This window comes from Monodon monoceros, unplaced genomic scaffold (genome assembly GCF_005190385.1).
Source record: "Monodon monoceros isolate NGI ecotype Baffin Bay Population unplaced genomic scaffold, NGI_Narwhal_1 Super_Scaffold_9, whole genome shotgun sequence".
In the NCBI taxonomy this organism is placed as follows: Eukaryota; Metazoa; Chordata; class Mammalia; order Artiodactyla; family Monodontidae; genus Monodon; species Monodon monoceros.
In genome coordinates, this window is record NW_021703786.1 from 52,464,971 (window position 1) to 52,481,040 (window position 16,070).

At 38.3% G+C, this 16,070-nt stretch overlaps 1 protein-coding gene and 2 non-coding genes across 7 annotated transcripts in view; all 3 read left to right on the top strand.

The window, feature by feature from the left end:
* The window catches only part of SSH2 (slingshot protein phosphatase 2), a 245,111-nt gene that overhangs the window by 179,869 nt on the left and 49,172 nt on the right, over positions 1 to 16,070 (top strand). For all 5 annotated transcript variants that reach the window (XM_029210906.1, XM_029210908.1, XM_029210905.1 and 2 more), the window contains 2 exons: positions 1,855 to 1,919; positions 14,379 to 14,500. In XM_029210906.1, coding sequence (XP_029066739.1) covers positions 1,855 to 1,919; positions 14,379 to 14,500 — 187 coding nt within the window. The remainder of the gene's footprint in view (positions 1 to 1,854; positions 1,920 to 14,378; positions 14,501 to 16,070) is intronic.
* Positions 8,694 to 8,773, top strand: LOC114889826. The gene has a single exon (XR_003792128.1). It is a non-coding gene; the product is annotated as a small nucleolar RNA U2-19 (small nucleolar RNA).
* LOC114889823 lies at positions 8,912 to 8,981 on the top strand. The gene has a single exon (XR_003792125.1). It is a non-coding gene; the product is annotated as a small nucleolar RNA U2-30 (small nucleolar RNA).

Consider the following 16,070-nt stretch of genomic DNA (forward strand, 5'->3'; position numbering starts at 1 on the left):
TTCTTTTTAATTTTGAAAGTTGAAAGATTCTGCAATAATGGAATTGGTCAGAAGCCAGCAGTAAAATGAGGGGGAGAAAAAGGCAAGAAAACTGTTCTTTAAGAGGAAGAAAGGGGAGAATTCCCTGGTGGTCCAGTGGCTAGGACTCCGCACTTTCACTGCCAGGGGCCCTGGGTTCAGTCCCTGGTCGAAGAACTAAGATCCCACAAGCCACAAGGGACAAACATACTTGTTTGCCAACGTACTTTTTTTTTCTTCCTGTCTCTCTCTACTTCTTGCACATATCAGCATTTCATCTCATCATTAACAGCTGTGAAGTTACGTGGATGAAAATTATGTATGTAGATTCCAAGACCAATGTGAGAACAGGTTACGGTGGCATCCATGATTATGCAGCCACATTAGTCACTTTAGACTCTTGAAAAAGGGTTGGCCAGGAATGAAGTTTTTTTGTTCTCTGATTGTTATCGTTTATGACAGCACATTATCTAATTATCTCCTACTAGCCAAAGCTTCCGATTTTCTAGTACAGAACAGGGAAATTGAGGAAATCTATAATAGTTTAATACAAAGAAATTTCAACTTAGTTTTATAGGATGTATAAAAGCAAGTGAGGATTGAAATAATGATTGGCTATTATTTATTTATTTTAGTTTTGGCTGCGTTGCGTCCTTGTTGCTGCGCATGGGCTTTCTCTAGTTGGCAGTGAGCAGGCACTACTCTTCGTTGCGGTTCAAGGGCTTCTCACTGCAGTGGCTTCTCTTGTTGCGGAGCACGGACTCTATGTGTGCAGGCTTCAGTAGTTGTGGCACATGGGCTTAGTTGCTCTGTGGCATGTGGGATCTTCCCAGACCAGGGCTCGACCCTGTGTCCCCTGCATTGGCAGGCAGATTTCTTTTTTTTTTTTTTTTTTTTTTAATTTATTTATTTTCGGCTGTGTTGGGTCTTCATTTCTGTGCGAGGGCTTTCTCTAGTTGTGGCAAGCGGGGGCCACTCTTCCTCGCGGTGCGCGGGCCTCTCACTATCAGGGCCTCTCTTGTTGCAGAGCACAGGCTCCAGACGCGCAGGCTCAGTAGTTGTGGCTCACGGGCCCAGTTGCTCCACGGCATGTGGGATCTTCCCAGACCAGGGCTCGAACCCATGTCCCCTGCCTTGGCAGGCAGCTTCTCAACCACTGCGCCACCAGGGAAGCCCGGCAGGCAGATTATTAACCACTGCGCCACCAGGGAAATCCCTGATTGGCCATTTCAAAGCACCTAATAATATGTTCACTAGAATATATATCCCTTGAGATCTGCTGTATTTAATATCTTTTTAATATCAGCAACTGATGTGAAAATCATTTTTAACTGTTGACATTATTCTAGGGGGGAATCTAAAATTCTTCTTAGATTAAGTGCAACTGAATATCACAATTACAGAGATAGGAATGGCAAAATGGTTAGCTTTTTAAAAGTTAGAGATAATTCTAACACTGTATACCATACATCCCAATTTCAAGATTCCCTTGATTCCACCTTCAGTGAGCCTGAAAGCACAGCCAGTGCTTTCTCTGCCCAACACATTTCACCATCGCTCTCATCAACATCAATCATGGTACAAAACTGACTGGTTTCAAGTGCAGCTTCCATAGGACAAACACGAAGCAAATTGTAATGTAGTGTAGACTTAAAAGTGAATGTATAGAGATCCAGTCTACCATTCATATGAAGACACTCACTCAATTTCTGTGTCTAATTAGAGTCCCTCAGTGAACCAGAACTTTCTTTTACACAAGTTATTAGGGTAGAAGGAATCCTCTCTGTTAACATTACAATGGAGAATAATTATCCTTTGTTTTGTAAATTTCACCAGGTGACCTCCAACAGCATCTCCAAGCAATGTTCATATTACTCCGCCCAGAAGACAACATCAGGCTGGTAAGTTAGAGGTATTATTATAACTTTCTTCCTCAAAAGACTGTCTAAGATAGCAAACATTAAACAGTCATTTTTATGTCCCAGCATAAAAACTGTGTGGAAAAGAAAAGAAGAATGACATGTCCCCATCATCAAAGAGCTTAGAATGTAACTGGGGATATGAGTTAATCTGAAATGATGTGAAATAATTTGGTTCAAGACTTGATGAGCGCCAGTTTGTAAGTTATTGACCATAACACCAATTAAAATTCAGAAAAAAGAAACTGGGCCACTTAACCTAGTTGAGGAAGGTTTTATATAGACAGTAGAGCTTAAGCTGGGTCTTGAAAGATGATGAGATTGGCAGAAGGAAAGAAGACAGTCATTCTAGATGAGGGCATGACTGAAGCAAAAGCACACATAAGAGGGACAGGGAGAGAGTTAAGTGGCCAAAGGTTTATGCTGGTCTCAGAGTCAGGAGACCTGGGCTTAGTGACAACCATATGATGTTGGACAAATCACTTGGTCTGTCTGTGCCTGCTTCCTTATCTCTTTTCTACCTCTCACAGTTGAGAGAATCAAACGGACACTAAAGTATATCAGAGTATAAAATGCTGCCTACGTATGGGGACTGTTGTTAATACAGGGAAGTTAAAATACCAAAAGACAAGGCAGGCAAATAGGGACTTAATGCTCCAAACTAGAGGTCTCAATCTGGCAGTCCACAGGCCAGAGATATGTTTTGTTTGGACCACACAGTGGTTTTTGTTGCTGTTGTTGTCGTTGTTTTAAATCTGAGCCAGAATTTTAAAGCCGGATGATTTCACATAGAAATCCAGACTTGGGGCTTTTCTTGAAAAATCAAGAATTCTGACAACACTGGGACCTTATTCTTACATGGCAAAACTTGGCTAGACTTGGTAGGGGGAGGACATCAGTATGGCCTGGGTTCTTAATTTACTGTAATTTGTAACATATTCTGTTGTCTCCTGCACACTAAAGTCAAGTGTCACCATTTGTCATCATTCCTTCACTGTTGCCTTGTAGTCAAACATCTAATAAAAGTAGGAAAGTAAAAATGGGATGAGTATGATTCTTTGTGGAAAGTGAAAAGTATTTCTACCCATTTAATCTTCACGTGGACTACTCCACTCATTTACATTCCCTATCTGACCCCCTAATATTTAATACCTTTAGTACCTCTACCTTTTCAGTAATCTGTAGTGAAGCATTACAGGTTTTTGAGCCAAGAAGTTACATGGGACAGCTACAGTATTTTTTTTTTTTTAAACATCTGTATTGGAGTATAATTGCTTTACAATGCTGTGTTAGTTTCTGCTGTATAATGAAGTGAATCAGCTATATATATACATATATCCCCATATCTCCTCCCTCTTGTGTCTCCCTCCCACCCTCCCTATCCCACCCCTCTAGGTGGTCACAAAGCCCTGAGCTGATCTCCCTGTGCTATGTTGCCGCTTTCCACTCGCTATCTGTTTTACATTTGGTAGTGTATATATGTCCATTGTCACTCTCTCGCTTCGTCCCAGCTTACCCTTCCCCCTCCCCGTGTCCTCAAGTCCATTCTCTACGTCTGCGTCTTTATTCCTGTCCTGCCCCTAGGTTCTTCAGAACCTTTTTTTTTTTTTAGATTCCATATATATGTGTTAGCATATGGTATTTGTTTTTCTCTTTCTGACTTACTTCACTCTGTATGACAGACTCTAGGTCCATCCACCTCACTACAAATAACTCAGTTTCGTTTCTTTTTATGGCTCATATTCCATTGTACATATGTGCCACATTTTCTTTAGCCATTCATCTGTCAGTGGACACTTAGGTTGCTTTCGTGTCCTGGCTATTGTAAATAGAGCTGCAATGAACATTGTGGTACATGACTCTCTTTGAATTATGATTTTCTCAGGGTATATGCCCAGTAGTGGGATTGCTGGGTCATATGGTAGTTCTATTTTTAGTTTTTTAAGGAACCTCCATACTGTTCTCCATAGTGGCTGTATCAGTTTACATTCCCACCAACAGTGCCAGAGGGTTCCCTTTTCTCCACACCCTCTCTAGCATTTATTGTTTGTAGATTTTTTGATGATGGCCATTCTGACTGGTGTGAGGTGATACCTCATTGTAGTTTTGATTTGCATTTCTCTAATGATCAGTGATGTTGAGCATCCTTTCATGTGTTTGTTGGCAATCTGTATATGTTCTTTGGAGAAATGTCTATTTAGGTCTTCTGCCCATTTTTGGATTGGGTGGTTTGTTTTTTTGATATTGAGCTACGTGAGCTGCTTGTATATTTTGGATTAATCCTTTGTCAGTTGCTTCGTTTGCAAATATTTTCTCCCATTCTGAGGGTTGTCTTTTCGTCTTGTTGATGGCTTCCTTTGCTGTGCAAAAGCTTTTAAGTTTCATTAGGTCCCATTTGTTTAATTTTGTTTTTCTTTCCATTTCTGTAGGAGGCAGGTCAAAAAGGATCTTGCTGTGATTTATGTCTGCCTGTGTTTTCCTCTAAGAGCTTTATAGTGTCTGGCCTTACGTGTAGGTCTCTAATCCATTTTGAGTTTATTTTTGTGTACAGTGTTAGGGAGTGTTCTAATTTCATTCTTTTACATGTAGCTGTCCAGTTTTCCCAGCACCACTTATTGAAGAGGCTGTCTCTTCTCCACTGTATACTCTTGCCTCCTTTATCAAAGATAAGGTGACCATATGTGCATGGGTTATCTCTGGGCTTTCTACCCTGTTCCACTGATCTATATTTCTTTGTTTGTGCCAGTACCGTACTGTCATGATTACTGTAGCTTTGTAGTATAGTCTGAAGTCAGGGAGCCTGATTCCTCCAGCTCCATTTTTCTTTCTCAAGATTGCTTTGGCTATTCAGGGTCTTTTCTGTTTCCATACAAATTGTAAAATTTTTTGTTCTAGTTCTGTGAAAAATGCCAGTGGTAGTTTGATAGGGATTGCAATGAATCTGTAGATTGCTTTGGGTAGTATAGTCATTTTCACAATATTGATTCTTCCAATCCAAAAACATGGTATATGTCTCCATCTGTTAGTATCATCTTTAATTTCTTTCATCAGTGTCTTATAGTTTTCTGCATACAGGTCTTTTGTCTCTTTAGGTAGGTTTATTCCTAGGTATTTTATTCTTTTTGTTGCAGTGGTAAATAGGAGTGTTTCCTTAATTTCTCTTTCAGATTTTTTATCTTTAGTGAATAGGAATGCAAGAGATTTCTGTGCATTAATTTTGTATCCTGCTACTTTACCAAATTCACTGATTAGCTCTAGTAGTTTTCTGGTAGCATCTTTAGGATTCTGTATGTGTAGTATCATGTCATCTGCGAACACTGACAGTTTTACTTCTTCTTTTCCAGTTTGGATTCCTTTTATGTCTTTTTCTTCTCTGATTGCTGTGGCTAAAAATTCCAAAACTATGTTGCACAATAGTGGTGCGAGTGGGCAACCTTGTCTTGTTCCTGATCTTAGTGGAAATGCTTTCAGTTTTTCACCACTGAGAACAATGTTGGCTGTGGGTTTGTCATATGTGGCCTTTATTATGTTGAGGTAAGCTCCCTCTATGCCTACTTTCTGGAGAGTTTTTATCATAAATGGGTGTTGAATTTTGTCAAAAGCTTTTTCTGCATCTATTGAGATGATCATATGGTTTTTCTCCTTCAATTTGTTAATATGGTGTATCACATTGATCGATTTGCCTACATTGAAGAATCCTGGCATTCCTGGGATAAACCCCACTTGATCATGGTGTATGATCCTTTTAATATGCAGTTGGATTCTGTTTGCTAGTATTTTGTTGAGGATTTTTGCGTCTATGTTCATCAGTGATGTTGGCTTGTAGTTTTCTTTTTTTGTGACATCTTTGTCTGGTTTTGGTATTAGGGTGATGGTTGCCTTGTAGAATGAGTTTAGGAGTGTTCCTCCCTCTGCTATATTTTGGAAGAGTTTGAGAAGGATAGGTGTTAACTCTTCTCTAAATGTTTGGTAGAATTTGCCTGTGAAGCCATCTGGTCCTGGGCTTTTGTTTGTTAGAAGATTTTTGTCACAGTCTCAAGTTCAGTGCTTATGGTTGGTTTGTTTATATTTTCTATTTCTTCCTGGTTCAGTCTCGGAAGGTTGTGCATTTCTAAGAATTTGTCCATTTCTTCCAGGTTGTCCATTTTATTGGCATATAGTTGCTTGTAGTAATCTCTCAAGATCCTTTGTATTTCTGCAGTGTCATTTGTTACTTCTCCTTTTTCACTTCTAATTCTACTGATTTGAGTCTTCTCCCTTTTTTTCTTGATGAATCTGGCTAATGGTTTATCCATTTTGTTTATCTTCTCAAAGAACCAGGTTTTAATTTTATTGATCTTGGCTATCGTTTCCTTCATTTCCTTTTCATTTATCTGATCTGATCTTTGTGATTTCTTTCCTTCTGCTAACTTTGGGGGTTTTTTGTTCTTCTATCTCTAATTGCTTTAGGCGTAAGGTTAGGTTGTTTATTTGAGATGTTTCATGTTTCTTGAGGTAGGATTGTATTGCTATAAACTTCCCTCTTAGAACTGCTTTTGCTGCATCCCATAGGTTTTGGTTCATTGTGTTTTCATTGTCATTTGTTTCTAGGTATTTTTTGATTTCCTCTTTGATTTCTTCAGTGATCTCTTGGTTACTTAGTAGTGTATTGTTCAGCCTCCGTGTGTTCGTATTTTTTACAGATTTTTTCCTGTAATTGATACCTAGTCTCATAGTGTTGTGGTTGGAAAAGATACTTGATGCGATTTCAATTTTCTTAAATTTACCAGGGCTTGATTTTTACTCAAGATATGATCTATCCTGGAGAATGTTCCATGAGCACTTGACAGCTACAGTATCTAAGAAATATTCCTCAAAAGCTAATACAGAGTAGAGGGGAGGAGGCAGCCAACTTAAATCAGGAAGCCTGCTGGGTAGTTATTGCAATAATCCAGGTGCGTGGTGACGAGCCCTTCTGGGCTAAGGTGATAACTTGGAAATTGAACTTAATGTATCTGTGGAAATCCAAATAGCTGATCTCTGCTTTGTGTCTGGGAAGAGAGATAATGAGTAGAATACATGAATGATTGGAAAGTTGATGATCAGCCCTCTGAACTCTATGGTAATTACACTGATCATTCTGTGTTTAGATTCTGTCATTTTTTCTCCTGAATGCTGCCTCTGTAGCCTTCTTGACATGGCCACTAATTTTTGTTGAGAAACTCACTTTGAAATTTAAAGGAATTGAAATAAGAAATCCCTCCAAAATTATTTTATATCCTAATCCTAATGTAGCATTATACTTACATAAATCTTGTCTATATTTCTTGATATACTTCTATCTTAAACACTTCTTTTTAAGTGAAAAAAGTGGGGTCCAATTCTTACAGCATTAGTATTTTAAAGCAGTGATGCTCAGACTTTAGAGTACATCAGAATCACCTCCAGAGCTTTGTTAAACTGACATTTGCTGGACTCCACCTGAAGAGTTTGATTTGGGGAGCGGGAGGCAATGATAATTTACATTTTTAACAAGTTTTCAAGTCATGCTGATGGTGCTGGTCCAGAAGTCACACTTTGAGAACAACCCCTCTAAAACCCATAATAATGGTCACTTGCATATATTAGAAATAGAGATAGAAATTTGTGGCTAGTTTCCCAAAATTATTTGCTTTGGTAGAGCTAAAGCTGAGGTCTATTACTCACTTTATCTCTTTCTCATTAATAAAATTCCAGAATTTGGGTTGCACCTCTGAATGTTAAAATAATTTCAACCACAAGAGACTTGGGAAAGCATAAGGGAGCAGTTACTAAGGCAGAATTGGCAATTAAATTTTTTCCTTCCTGCTGAAGTATGCAGCTTCAGCTGCTTTACATTTATAAAATACAAATTCAAAAAATGTAACTGACGCCTTTAAATTAATTCAGAGCTCAAGTGACAAGCCATTTTACAGCAGTTGTTTTGAATTGTTACAAACACATAGTCATTATGTTTCAGATTATTGAGTGAGTCATCTTCAAGAAAATGAGTGAATACATTGTGTGACTTTGGACAAATTAGCACTTTTCTGACTGAAAGGAGCATTTGTAGACTCAAAGCAAAGCCTTTTGTTTTGAGTTACATTTGAAATGCTGAAACTCTCATTCTGGGGATTGTGCATCAGGTTAAAAGTTTGATAGTTAACTGAAATTCCTGCTTTTATTTTTTTTAATAACCCAACAACAAATAAAGGCACTAAATCCCACATTTTGCTTTAGCATTGAAAATAGGACTAAACTAATTTTTCCTCCAGGGAAGCTCTGCATTGTAAATAACAATCTTAAGCGTTAGCTTTAGTACTTGGGAAAACCATAGCTGATAATATGAAGGCAGTGGTTTTACAGTGCTCTTGCACATTATCAAAGACCCGTTTAATTAAAAAAAAAATAGACTGGGAAATTAAGAGCTTTGCTAACATTTAAAGTAACTTAAGCTAGTGTTTTTAACTAGCAGTGAGGTGCTGACAAGGTACTAGGAGTTGTTTTTGAGTAATTTGCAGGAGAATTTAAGAAAATGAGTATTTTGGTTTTGTTTTTTTTTTTCCCAAAAAGAAAAAGGGGTTAATTTTTTTGTTTTTAATCAGACAGTACAGAGAGGCATAAAGGCAAAGTAAAAATCAGTTTGTATCCTATACTCCAAGAAAACCATTCTTACTGTTTGGATGAGTATCCTTTTAGTCTTAAGTGTACGTGTAAGAGTATGTGTCTGATTCTCTGCGATCTGCTCTTACTGAACTGGGTCAGTGATGAAAATAGCCAAATCTGAGCATCAGAAAACCTTGCAGTCTACCTAATGCATGATCTCTGTAGTACTGAGAAGCAAAAGTATAAAGTAATTTAAAACATAAGTAAGGGCTTATGTACTTATAAGGTGACAGTGGATCACTGAAGACTTGTCAGTGGTTGAATGAGGTTGGGGGCAGGGGCAGTGTGTGTATGAAAGGCTAATCAGTTCTGAGCCATGATGAAAAGATTTTACTACTGACCTTTATAACTATTAAGGTTTCTGTACTTGATCTGAGCTCAGAAATGAAAGAAGAAAAAAAGTATGTCATGTCAGAGAGTGCCTTTTTTATCTTTTTTTTTTTTTTTAAACAAACAGGTGAAAATCTAAATGTTGTTTTATAACCTGCTTTTGTCAAACTTTCCTGTGGGTATCTTTCCATGTCAGTAAATAAATCTGTTTTTAATGCCTGCACAGATATAAGTCATTGGGTTTGCAGGGGTTTTTTGTTTTTTGTTTTTGGCTGCACCCCACGGCATGAGGGATCTTAGTTCCCCGACCTGCACCCTCTGCATTGGAAGGGCAGAGTCTTAACCACTGGACCTCCAGGGAAGTCCTCCCATAGGGTCTTTTTTTAAAGAATTTCATACAGATTTTTAAAAATAATAAAATCCAGAGACTCCCTCAAGCTCTGTTTCTTTTGAAGACAGTGTTCTTTAGTTCATTAGTGTCACATCTGAAGTCTATTTTAATTTTAGGTATTAACTTTGTTCTTTTGGCTAGAATTTAATATTTGCATACTTTTGAAACCTTTCTTTCTTGATGGATTGCGTGAGCTGCCTTCTGACGTTGGGACTTTATAATGTGGCTTCCCTCAGGATAAACATTGCATGTAGGGGCATGATGTAAGGTTCTTGTTGGAAATAGATTAAAGACAAAGGTGCAATGTAAACTTAAGGAGTATTTCCTGATGCTGGATGATGCTTAGCAGAGAAGTTGTTGTATCGGTTTGTGAACTGCTTATAATCAGATTAAGCGTTTAAACAAGGGAAGTTTTTAACATTCTTTGATAAGATGTCAGACCTAGGATTGCTGGATCCAGTTCTCCTGAAACTTGTACTATTCCAAATTTAGCAATAAATGGGCTTTCTTGGAATAATTTTCTCAGTTGCTATTGCTGCCACGTTTTAAAATCCAAAACGTTGGGACTTCCCTGGTGGCGCAGTGGTTAAGAATCTACCTGACAATTCAGGCAACACAGGTTTGAGCCCTGGTCTGGGAAGATCCCACATGCTGTGGAGCAACTAAGCCCGTGTGCCACAACTACTGAGCCTGCACTCTAGAGCCCGCGAGCCACAACTACTGAGCCCGTTCTCTACAACAAGAGAAGCCACCACAATGAGGAGCCTGTGCACCACAACGAAGAGTAGCCCCCACCCTCCACAACTAGGGAAAGCAAGGAAGACCCAACCATAGATAGATAGATAGATAGATAGATAGATAGATAGATAGGTAAGAAAAATATTTTTTTAAATCCAAGATGTTGAGGAGATATGGAGATATATGTTTATGTATAGCTGATTCACTTTGTTATAAAGCAGAAACTAACACACCATTGTAAAGCAACTATACTCCAATAAAGACGTTAAAAAAACAAAATGTTATTTTTATTTGGGCGATTAGAGTAAACTTCAGTAGTATGCTTTTCAATGAGAACTTTAATCAAATGCATCTGAATTGTTGCCTTATTTGTCATCTATTCCATGTCAGTTCTGGAAACTGAGGAAACATTGGAATTCCTGCCAATTCTAATATTAGGGTATTATGTGCAAACTGCCATTTTAAATTATATTTCTCTGATTGACTTAATGAATCAAATTAGACTATTAGATTTTGTTAATCTCCCCAACACAGGAGTGAAATAGACCTCAAACCAGGGTGGGTATTAGTATTTTCTCTATGCTGTGGCTCTTAAATTTTTATTTATTTCCTTAATCTAGAATCTTGAAGCTTAAAGGGAATTTCGAAGCCTCAGGTCTGTCCCCTGGCATTGCAAAAGAAAATTTTTATAAAAAAATTTGATTTTGGGCTTCCCTGGTGGCACAGTGATTAATAATCCGCCTCCCGATGCAGGGGACACAGGTTCGAGTCCTGGTCTGGGAAGATCCCACATGCTGTGGAGCAACTAAGCCCGTGCGCCACAACTATGAGCCTGCGCTCTAGAGCCTGTGAGGCACAACTACTGAGCCCACATGCCACAACTACTGAAGCCTGCGTGCCTAGAGTCCATGCTCCACAACAAGAAAAACCACTGCAATAAGAAGCCCATGCACAGCAACAAAGAGTAGCCCCCGCTCACTGCAACTAGAGAAAGCCCGTACGCAGCAACGAAGACCCAACGCAGCCAAAAATAAATTAATTAATGAAAAAAAAATTTTTGATCTTGCCCTTCTAATTAGGATGTAGGTGTTAAGTTAATGTCATGGCTTCTCACCCACTGATTAAAGCTCCACTTCCATTTAGTAAAAGTTTAGTAATAACTGTAGGTGCTATCTAGAGGTCCATGATCAAATCCCAAGACCTCTAAGTGCTATTCTTCCATCTAAGAAGCTTAAAATGGAATGAATCCATGATGTACCAGTTTCTCAAGCCTAAATCAGTGTGAGATGACTGGGGCCTTTCCCATTAGGTTTAGGATCTTCTGTTCTGATTAGATTAAGCAAGGGAGGGCCAAACATTTGAAATGCTCTTTATATTTTAAATAGATACATAGATAAACAGATACAAACCTCACTTTTAAAAGAGAAACAACTAATGTTTTATTTGAATATCACAAAGAAACTTGCTACCCACCTGCTAACTTGGCCTGATAACTTGCAAAATAGGTAATATTTATGGAGGTCTTTTGTTTGTTTTTGTTTTTACCTTTGTCAGCTTCAGCTTAGCCAATCAGTCCCCACTAGTTGGTGTAGAAGTTATAGATAAATGATCAGAAGCATAGTTTAGTTGTTTCCATGTCATTTGCATGTGAGCCTTTCCAGAAATTCTCAAGAGCTTTGACAGGATAAAAGGCCTGTAACATACATATTCAGGAAACTGAACAGTTAGATCAGAGCTTGCCAAAGCAAGCCCAGGTTTAGATATGTAATAATATCTGAGATCTTGTTTATAAGAAATTCTAGTTTACCTGCACCAGGTTTTTGGTTAGTTTAATATTTTGTGGAATGTTTCTAGAATCATAGAGTCTGTGCTGCCTGTCAGTCCTCCTCATGTGCATTTACTGCTACTCATAGCTCTATGTGTATAATGCTCACTTGGTCCCAGCCAAATAGGGCTAGACCTTCGTCAGTTTAACTAGTAGTTCCTCTTAGCTTCTCACAAGCGAATTTGGTTTGAAATGTTCTATTATTTCATGGAACATAAAAGTCAGCAGTACAGCTCTCTACCTGGTACATGGAGTTAGTATGGTGGGAATTACATTCTTGGTGTATCAGCTCTTTATTAGAGACAAGCTTGATGTAGTTACTTCAGGTGATTGTGCTTACAAGTAGCTTTTCCTAGGAGTATCAGAGTAGAGGTGAAAAGATAGCCAGGAGAGACCGACTCACCTCTGCCTTTTTAAGTGGGTCATGTGATGTCTCTTTTCTTTCTTTGCCTGGCCACTTTTGGAATAGTGACAGAATGAAGGAGGAGACTCCAAGAAGAGTAGCGCTGAAAGAATTCCAGATAGAAATTTCTAACAAATTTGTGACAGATTTCTTGAGCCAGGTGATAGGATTGGAACCGTTTCTCTTCTGAGATAAGGAGTGGGGGTGGGAGAGTATGTTATACAGAGGATATTGCCTCCAGTGCACATCTTCCTGGCTTTTTATTAACAGATAAAAAGAAGAGTAGTCTAGACTGTACAGTCTGTGAGGGCAGGAACCATATCTCTCTCTTCCACCATTGAATCCTCATGGCTGCCCTGATGATATACACTGTAGATACAGAGTAAATAATTGAATGAATGTTGACTAGTAGCCATTTTACTTTATTTTTAAGGTTTATAAAGTATCTTTTTGAGCCTTCTTATTAAGAAAATTCCCAAACATATAAAGTAGAAAATATGTCTGCATGAACCTGTTACCCAACTTTAATAACCATCAACATTTTGCCAGATTTCTTTCATTTATCTCCCCCTTTTATTCTTTCTTCGCTGGAACTTTTTAAAAACCACTTTATTTTGAGGTACGATTGACATACAAAAAGTACATATTTATATATGCAACTTGATGAGTTTGGAGATAAGTATGTACCTGTGAAACCATTACCACAGTCTATATCATAGACGTATTCATCACCTCGGAAGTTCCCTCCAGCCCTGCCTCCCTCCTCTTCCTCCTCCTTAGGATGATGACGATGGTAGTGAACTTAATAGAAGATCTACCCTCTTAGCAAATTTTTTTAATAGACTGCATTTTTTAGAACAGTTTTATGTTCACAGTAAAATTGAGCAGAAGGTACAGAGACTTGCCACGTACCCTCTATTCCCACTCAAGCATAGCCTCCCCCATTATCACGATCTCCCACAAGAGCTGAACATTTGTCACAACTGATGGACCTACGTTGACACATCATTATTACTCAAAGTCCATAGTTCTACATTAGGGTTCACTCTTGGGTGCTATACATTTTATGGGTTTTGACAAATGTGTAATGACACGTATCTACCACTTGAGTATCATACAGAGTAATTTCACTGCCCTAAAAATCCTTGGTGCTCCCCTTACCCCTGGCAACTACTGATCTTTTTACGGACTCTATAGTTTTGCCTTTTCCAGAATGTCATAGAGTTGGAATCATACTATCTATCTAGCCTCTCCACATTGGCTTCTTTCACTTAGTAATATGCCTGTAAGATTCCTCCATGTCTTTGCATGGCTTGATAGCTCATTTCTTTTTAGTCCATTATCTGGATGTACCACAGTTTATCCATTCACCTACTGAAAAATATCTTGTTGCTTCCCATTGTTGGAAGATTTTAAAGTAAAACTTGGGCCTCAGGTCATCTCACTCCAGATATTTAAGAAAAAGGCATAACCACAATGCCATTATCACACTAACAGTAAATCCTTAATATCATCTGAGACCATGTGCATATTTGAATTTTCTGAAGGACCTTTTAAAATACCATAATTTTGATAAAAATAATATAAACTTCTGATATTTGAAACTAAAGAAAATCTTGTAGTGTATAATCTGTAAGAATGCAATAGAGCATATTCCTCTTAGGTATTAAACTTTGCTTCCTATTGTAATTGTTTGCGGGACATGGATCTGTGAGTCAGGTGCTCACATTCATATACCTCACATTCCACTCTTAGATCATTAGAACATGCCCTGGTAATCGTTATTGTTATAAATTATCCTAATAGCAAACATTTATTGAGCATTTAGTATATGCCAAGCACTGTACTTTACATGCATTATTTCATATGATTCTTACAACCCAATAGAATAGGTATTATTATATTTCCCTCCAATTAACTTACTGAAGTTTTCATAGTTAATCCATGAACTGGGATTTGAATTTAGGTCTCCTGATTACTGGCTCTGCTATCTCCTTGAGTATGCTTTAAAATGGTGATATAAAAGGGGTTGAATGATCTAAAATTGATCTTCTAAATTTCTTAATTTCTTTATTGTCTATTAACCTCCAGGCTGTAAGACTAGAAAGTACTTACCAGAATCGAACACGCTATATGGTAGTGGTTTCAACTAACGGTAGACAAGACACTGAAGAAAGCATCGTCCTAGGAATGGATTTCTCCTCTAATGACAGGTATGGTACCACAGAGGGGAGAATGAGAAAACCTCTTTTTAAACAACCCACTCCAGTTACCTTTTGAGTTATCACAAAAACACCTTATGCAGTTCTACTCTGAAAGTTCAGTGCGTAAAACTAGAGAACATCAAAAGTATCTTAGTCACACAATCTTGAGAGACAAAAATGTTTAGTGAATGTCTTTGGTTGTGTGTTCCTAATTTACCACTATTCCTTACCTTCTTCCTCTCATCTTTAGGTGGTAATGATATAAAGCAAACGATTTAAATTTCTATCTCCAAGAGGGGGAAAAAAACTGGCTTTTCTTTGCAGTCCTCTTTATCTTAAGCAGTAACGATTCATTTGGTGGTTCTGCGGCACACACCCTTTGTGATAGTGTACCAGTGGGTTCTGGGTTCAAAGAGAGCCCACTTTAATTCCAGTCTCTTATATCCATGGCCTTGCACCTTGCTTTTGTCAAGTGTTGCACTTCCTTTTTTCTTCTTCTGAGTTAAAGAAAGGCAGGGGGGATGATTGTTTAAACTCAAAAGAGAACCTTTTATAATCATTTACCTTTGGCTTTAGCAGCACTATATACATCCTAAGATGATACCTAAGGTGATACCATGTATCACCTGGCTTTTTTGTGCCTCTAAGGTTTGTTGCTTTCCATTTTATTTTCCCATTTTTTTTGGAGAAACCTTGGGAAGACTGTGGAATGTGGCTGCTAAGCAGATCTTTGCACTGTAGATAATAAGCCTCAGGAAATCCTGCCAGATATCTCAAAGCATTGACTTCCTGGTTCAGGACTAGGATGCGATTGTGGAGTAGCTAGGGGTGTGACCCAGGCCTGGGAGAATTTAGTGGCAAAGAGAAGAGGAGACTAAGAGTGATTCTCATTGTCCTGATGTTGGAAGGAAAAAAAAAAATCACATTGTCACCAGAAAGATTCCCAAACTAGTGTTTACCTGAGCTTGTACATAGCAGTCAACCTGAAAATGATATGTGGGTTCACCAGGATCACAAGGCCAGAGTTGTTACCTTGTATACCGCTTACAGCCTTTAATTGTACGCTCTGAAATTACACAGGCTTGTAAACCACATTTAGGAAGCTTTTTCTCCTGCATGGTTTTAACCTCTGGTGTTACCTAAGCAACACAGATCTTTCAATAAGCATTTATCCTGTAAGAATACCTACCTTGCCTACATTCATTAGTACTTTAAGACCTCTGATTTGGGTTTTTATGTCTCTAGATCTGTACTGTCCAGTACAATAGCCACTAATCACATTGTAACTATTTAAATAAATTAAAATTAAATAAAATTAAAATTTCAGTTCTTCAGCCACAGCTAGCCACATTTCAAGTACTCTAGCTACATGTGGCTTGTGGCTTCCCTGTCGGACAGTACACTTATAGAACATTTCCATCATTGCAGAAAGATCAGGTGGACAGGGCTGCTCTCCATCTCATTTCCTTTGTTTGGTTCTCCCTGACTCCTCCTTTGGAAATCCCATAAAACAGGAACTGGAGCTGCATGGAAATGTCATTTGAGTCTTGCCCTAGAGAGAGAAGGCGACAACTTCAGA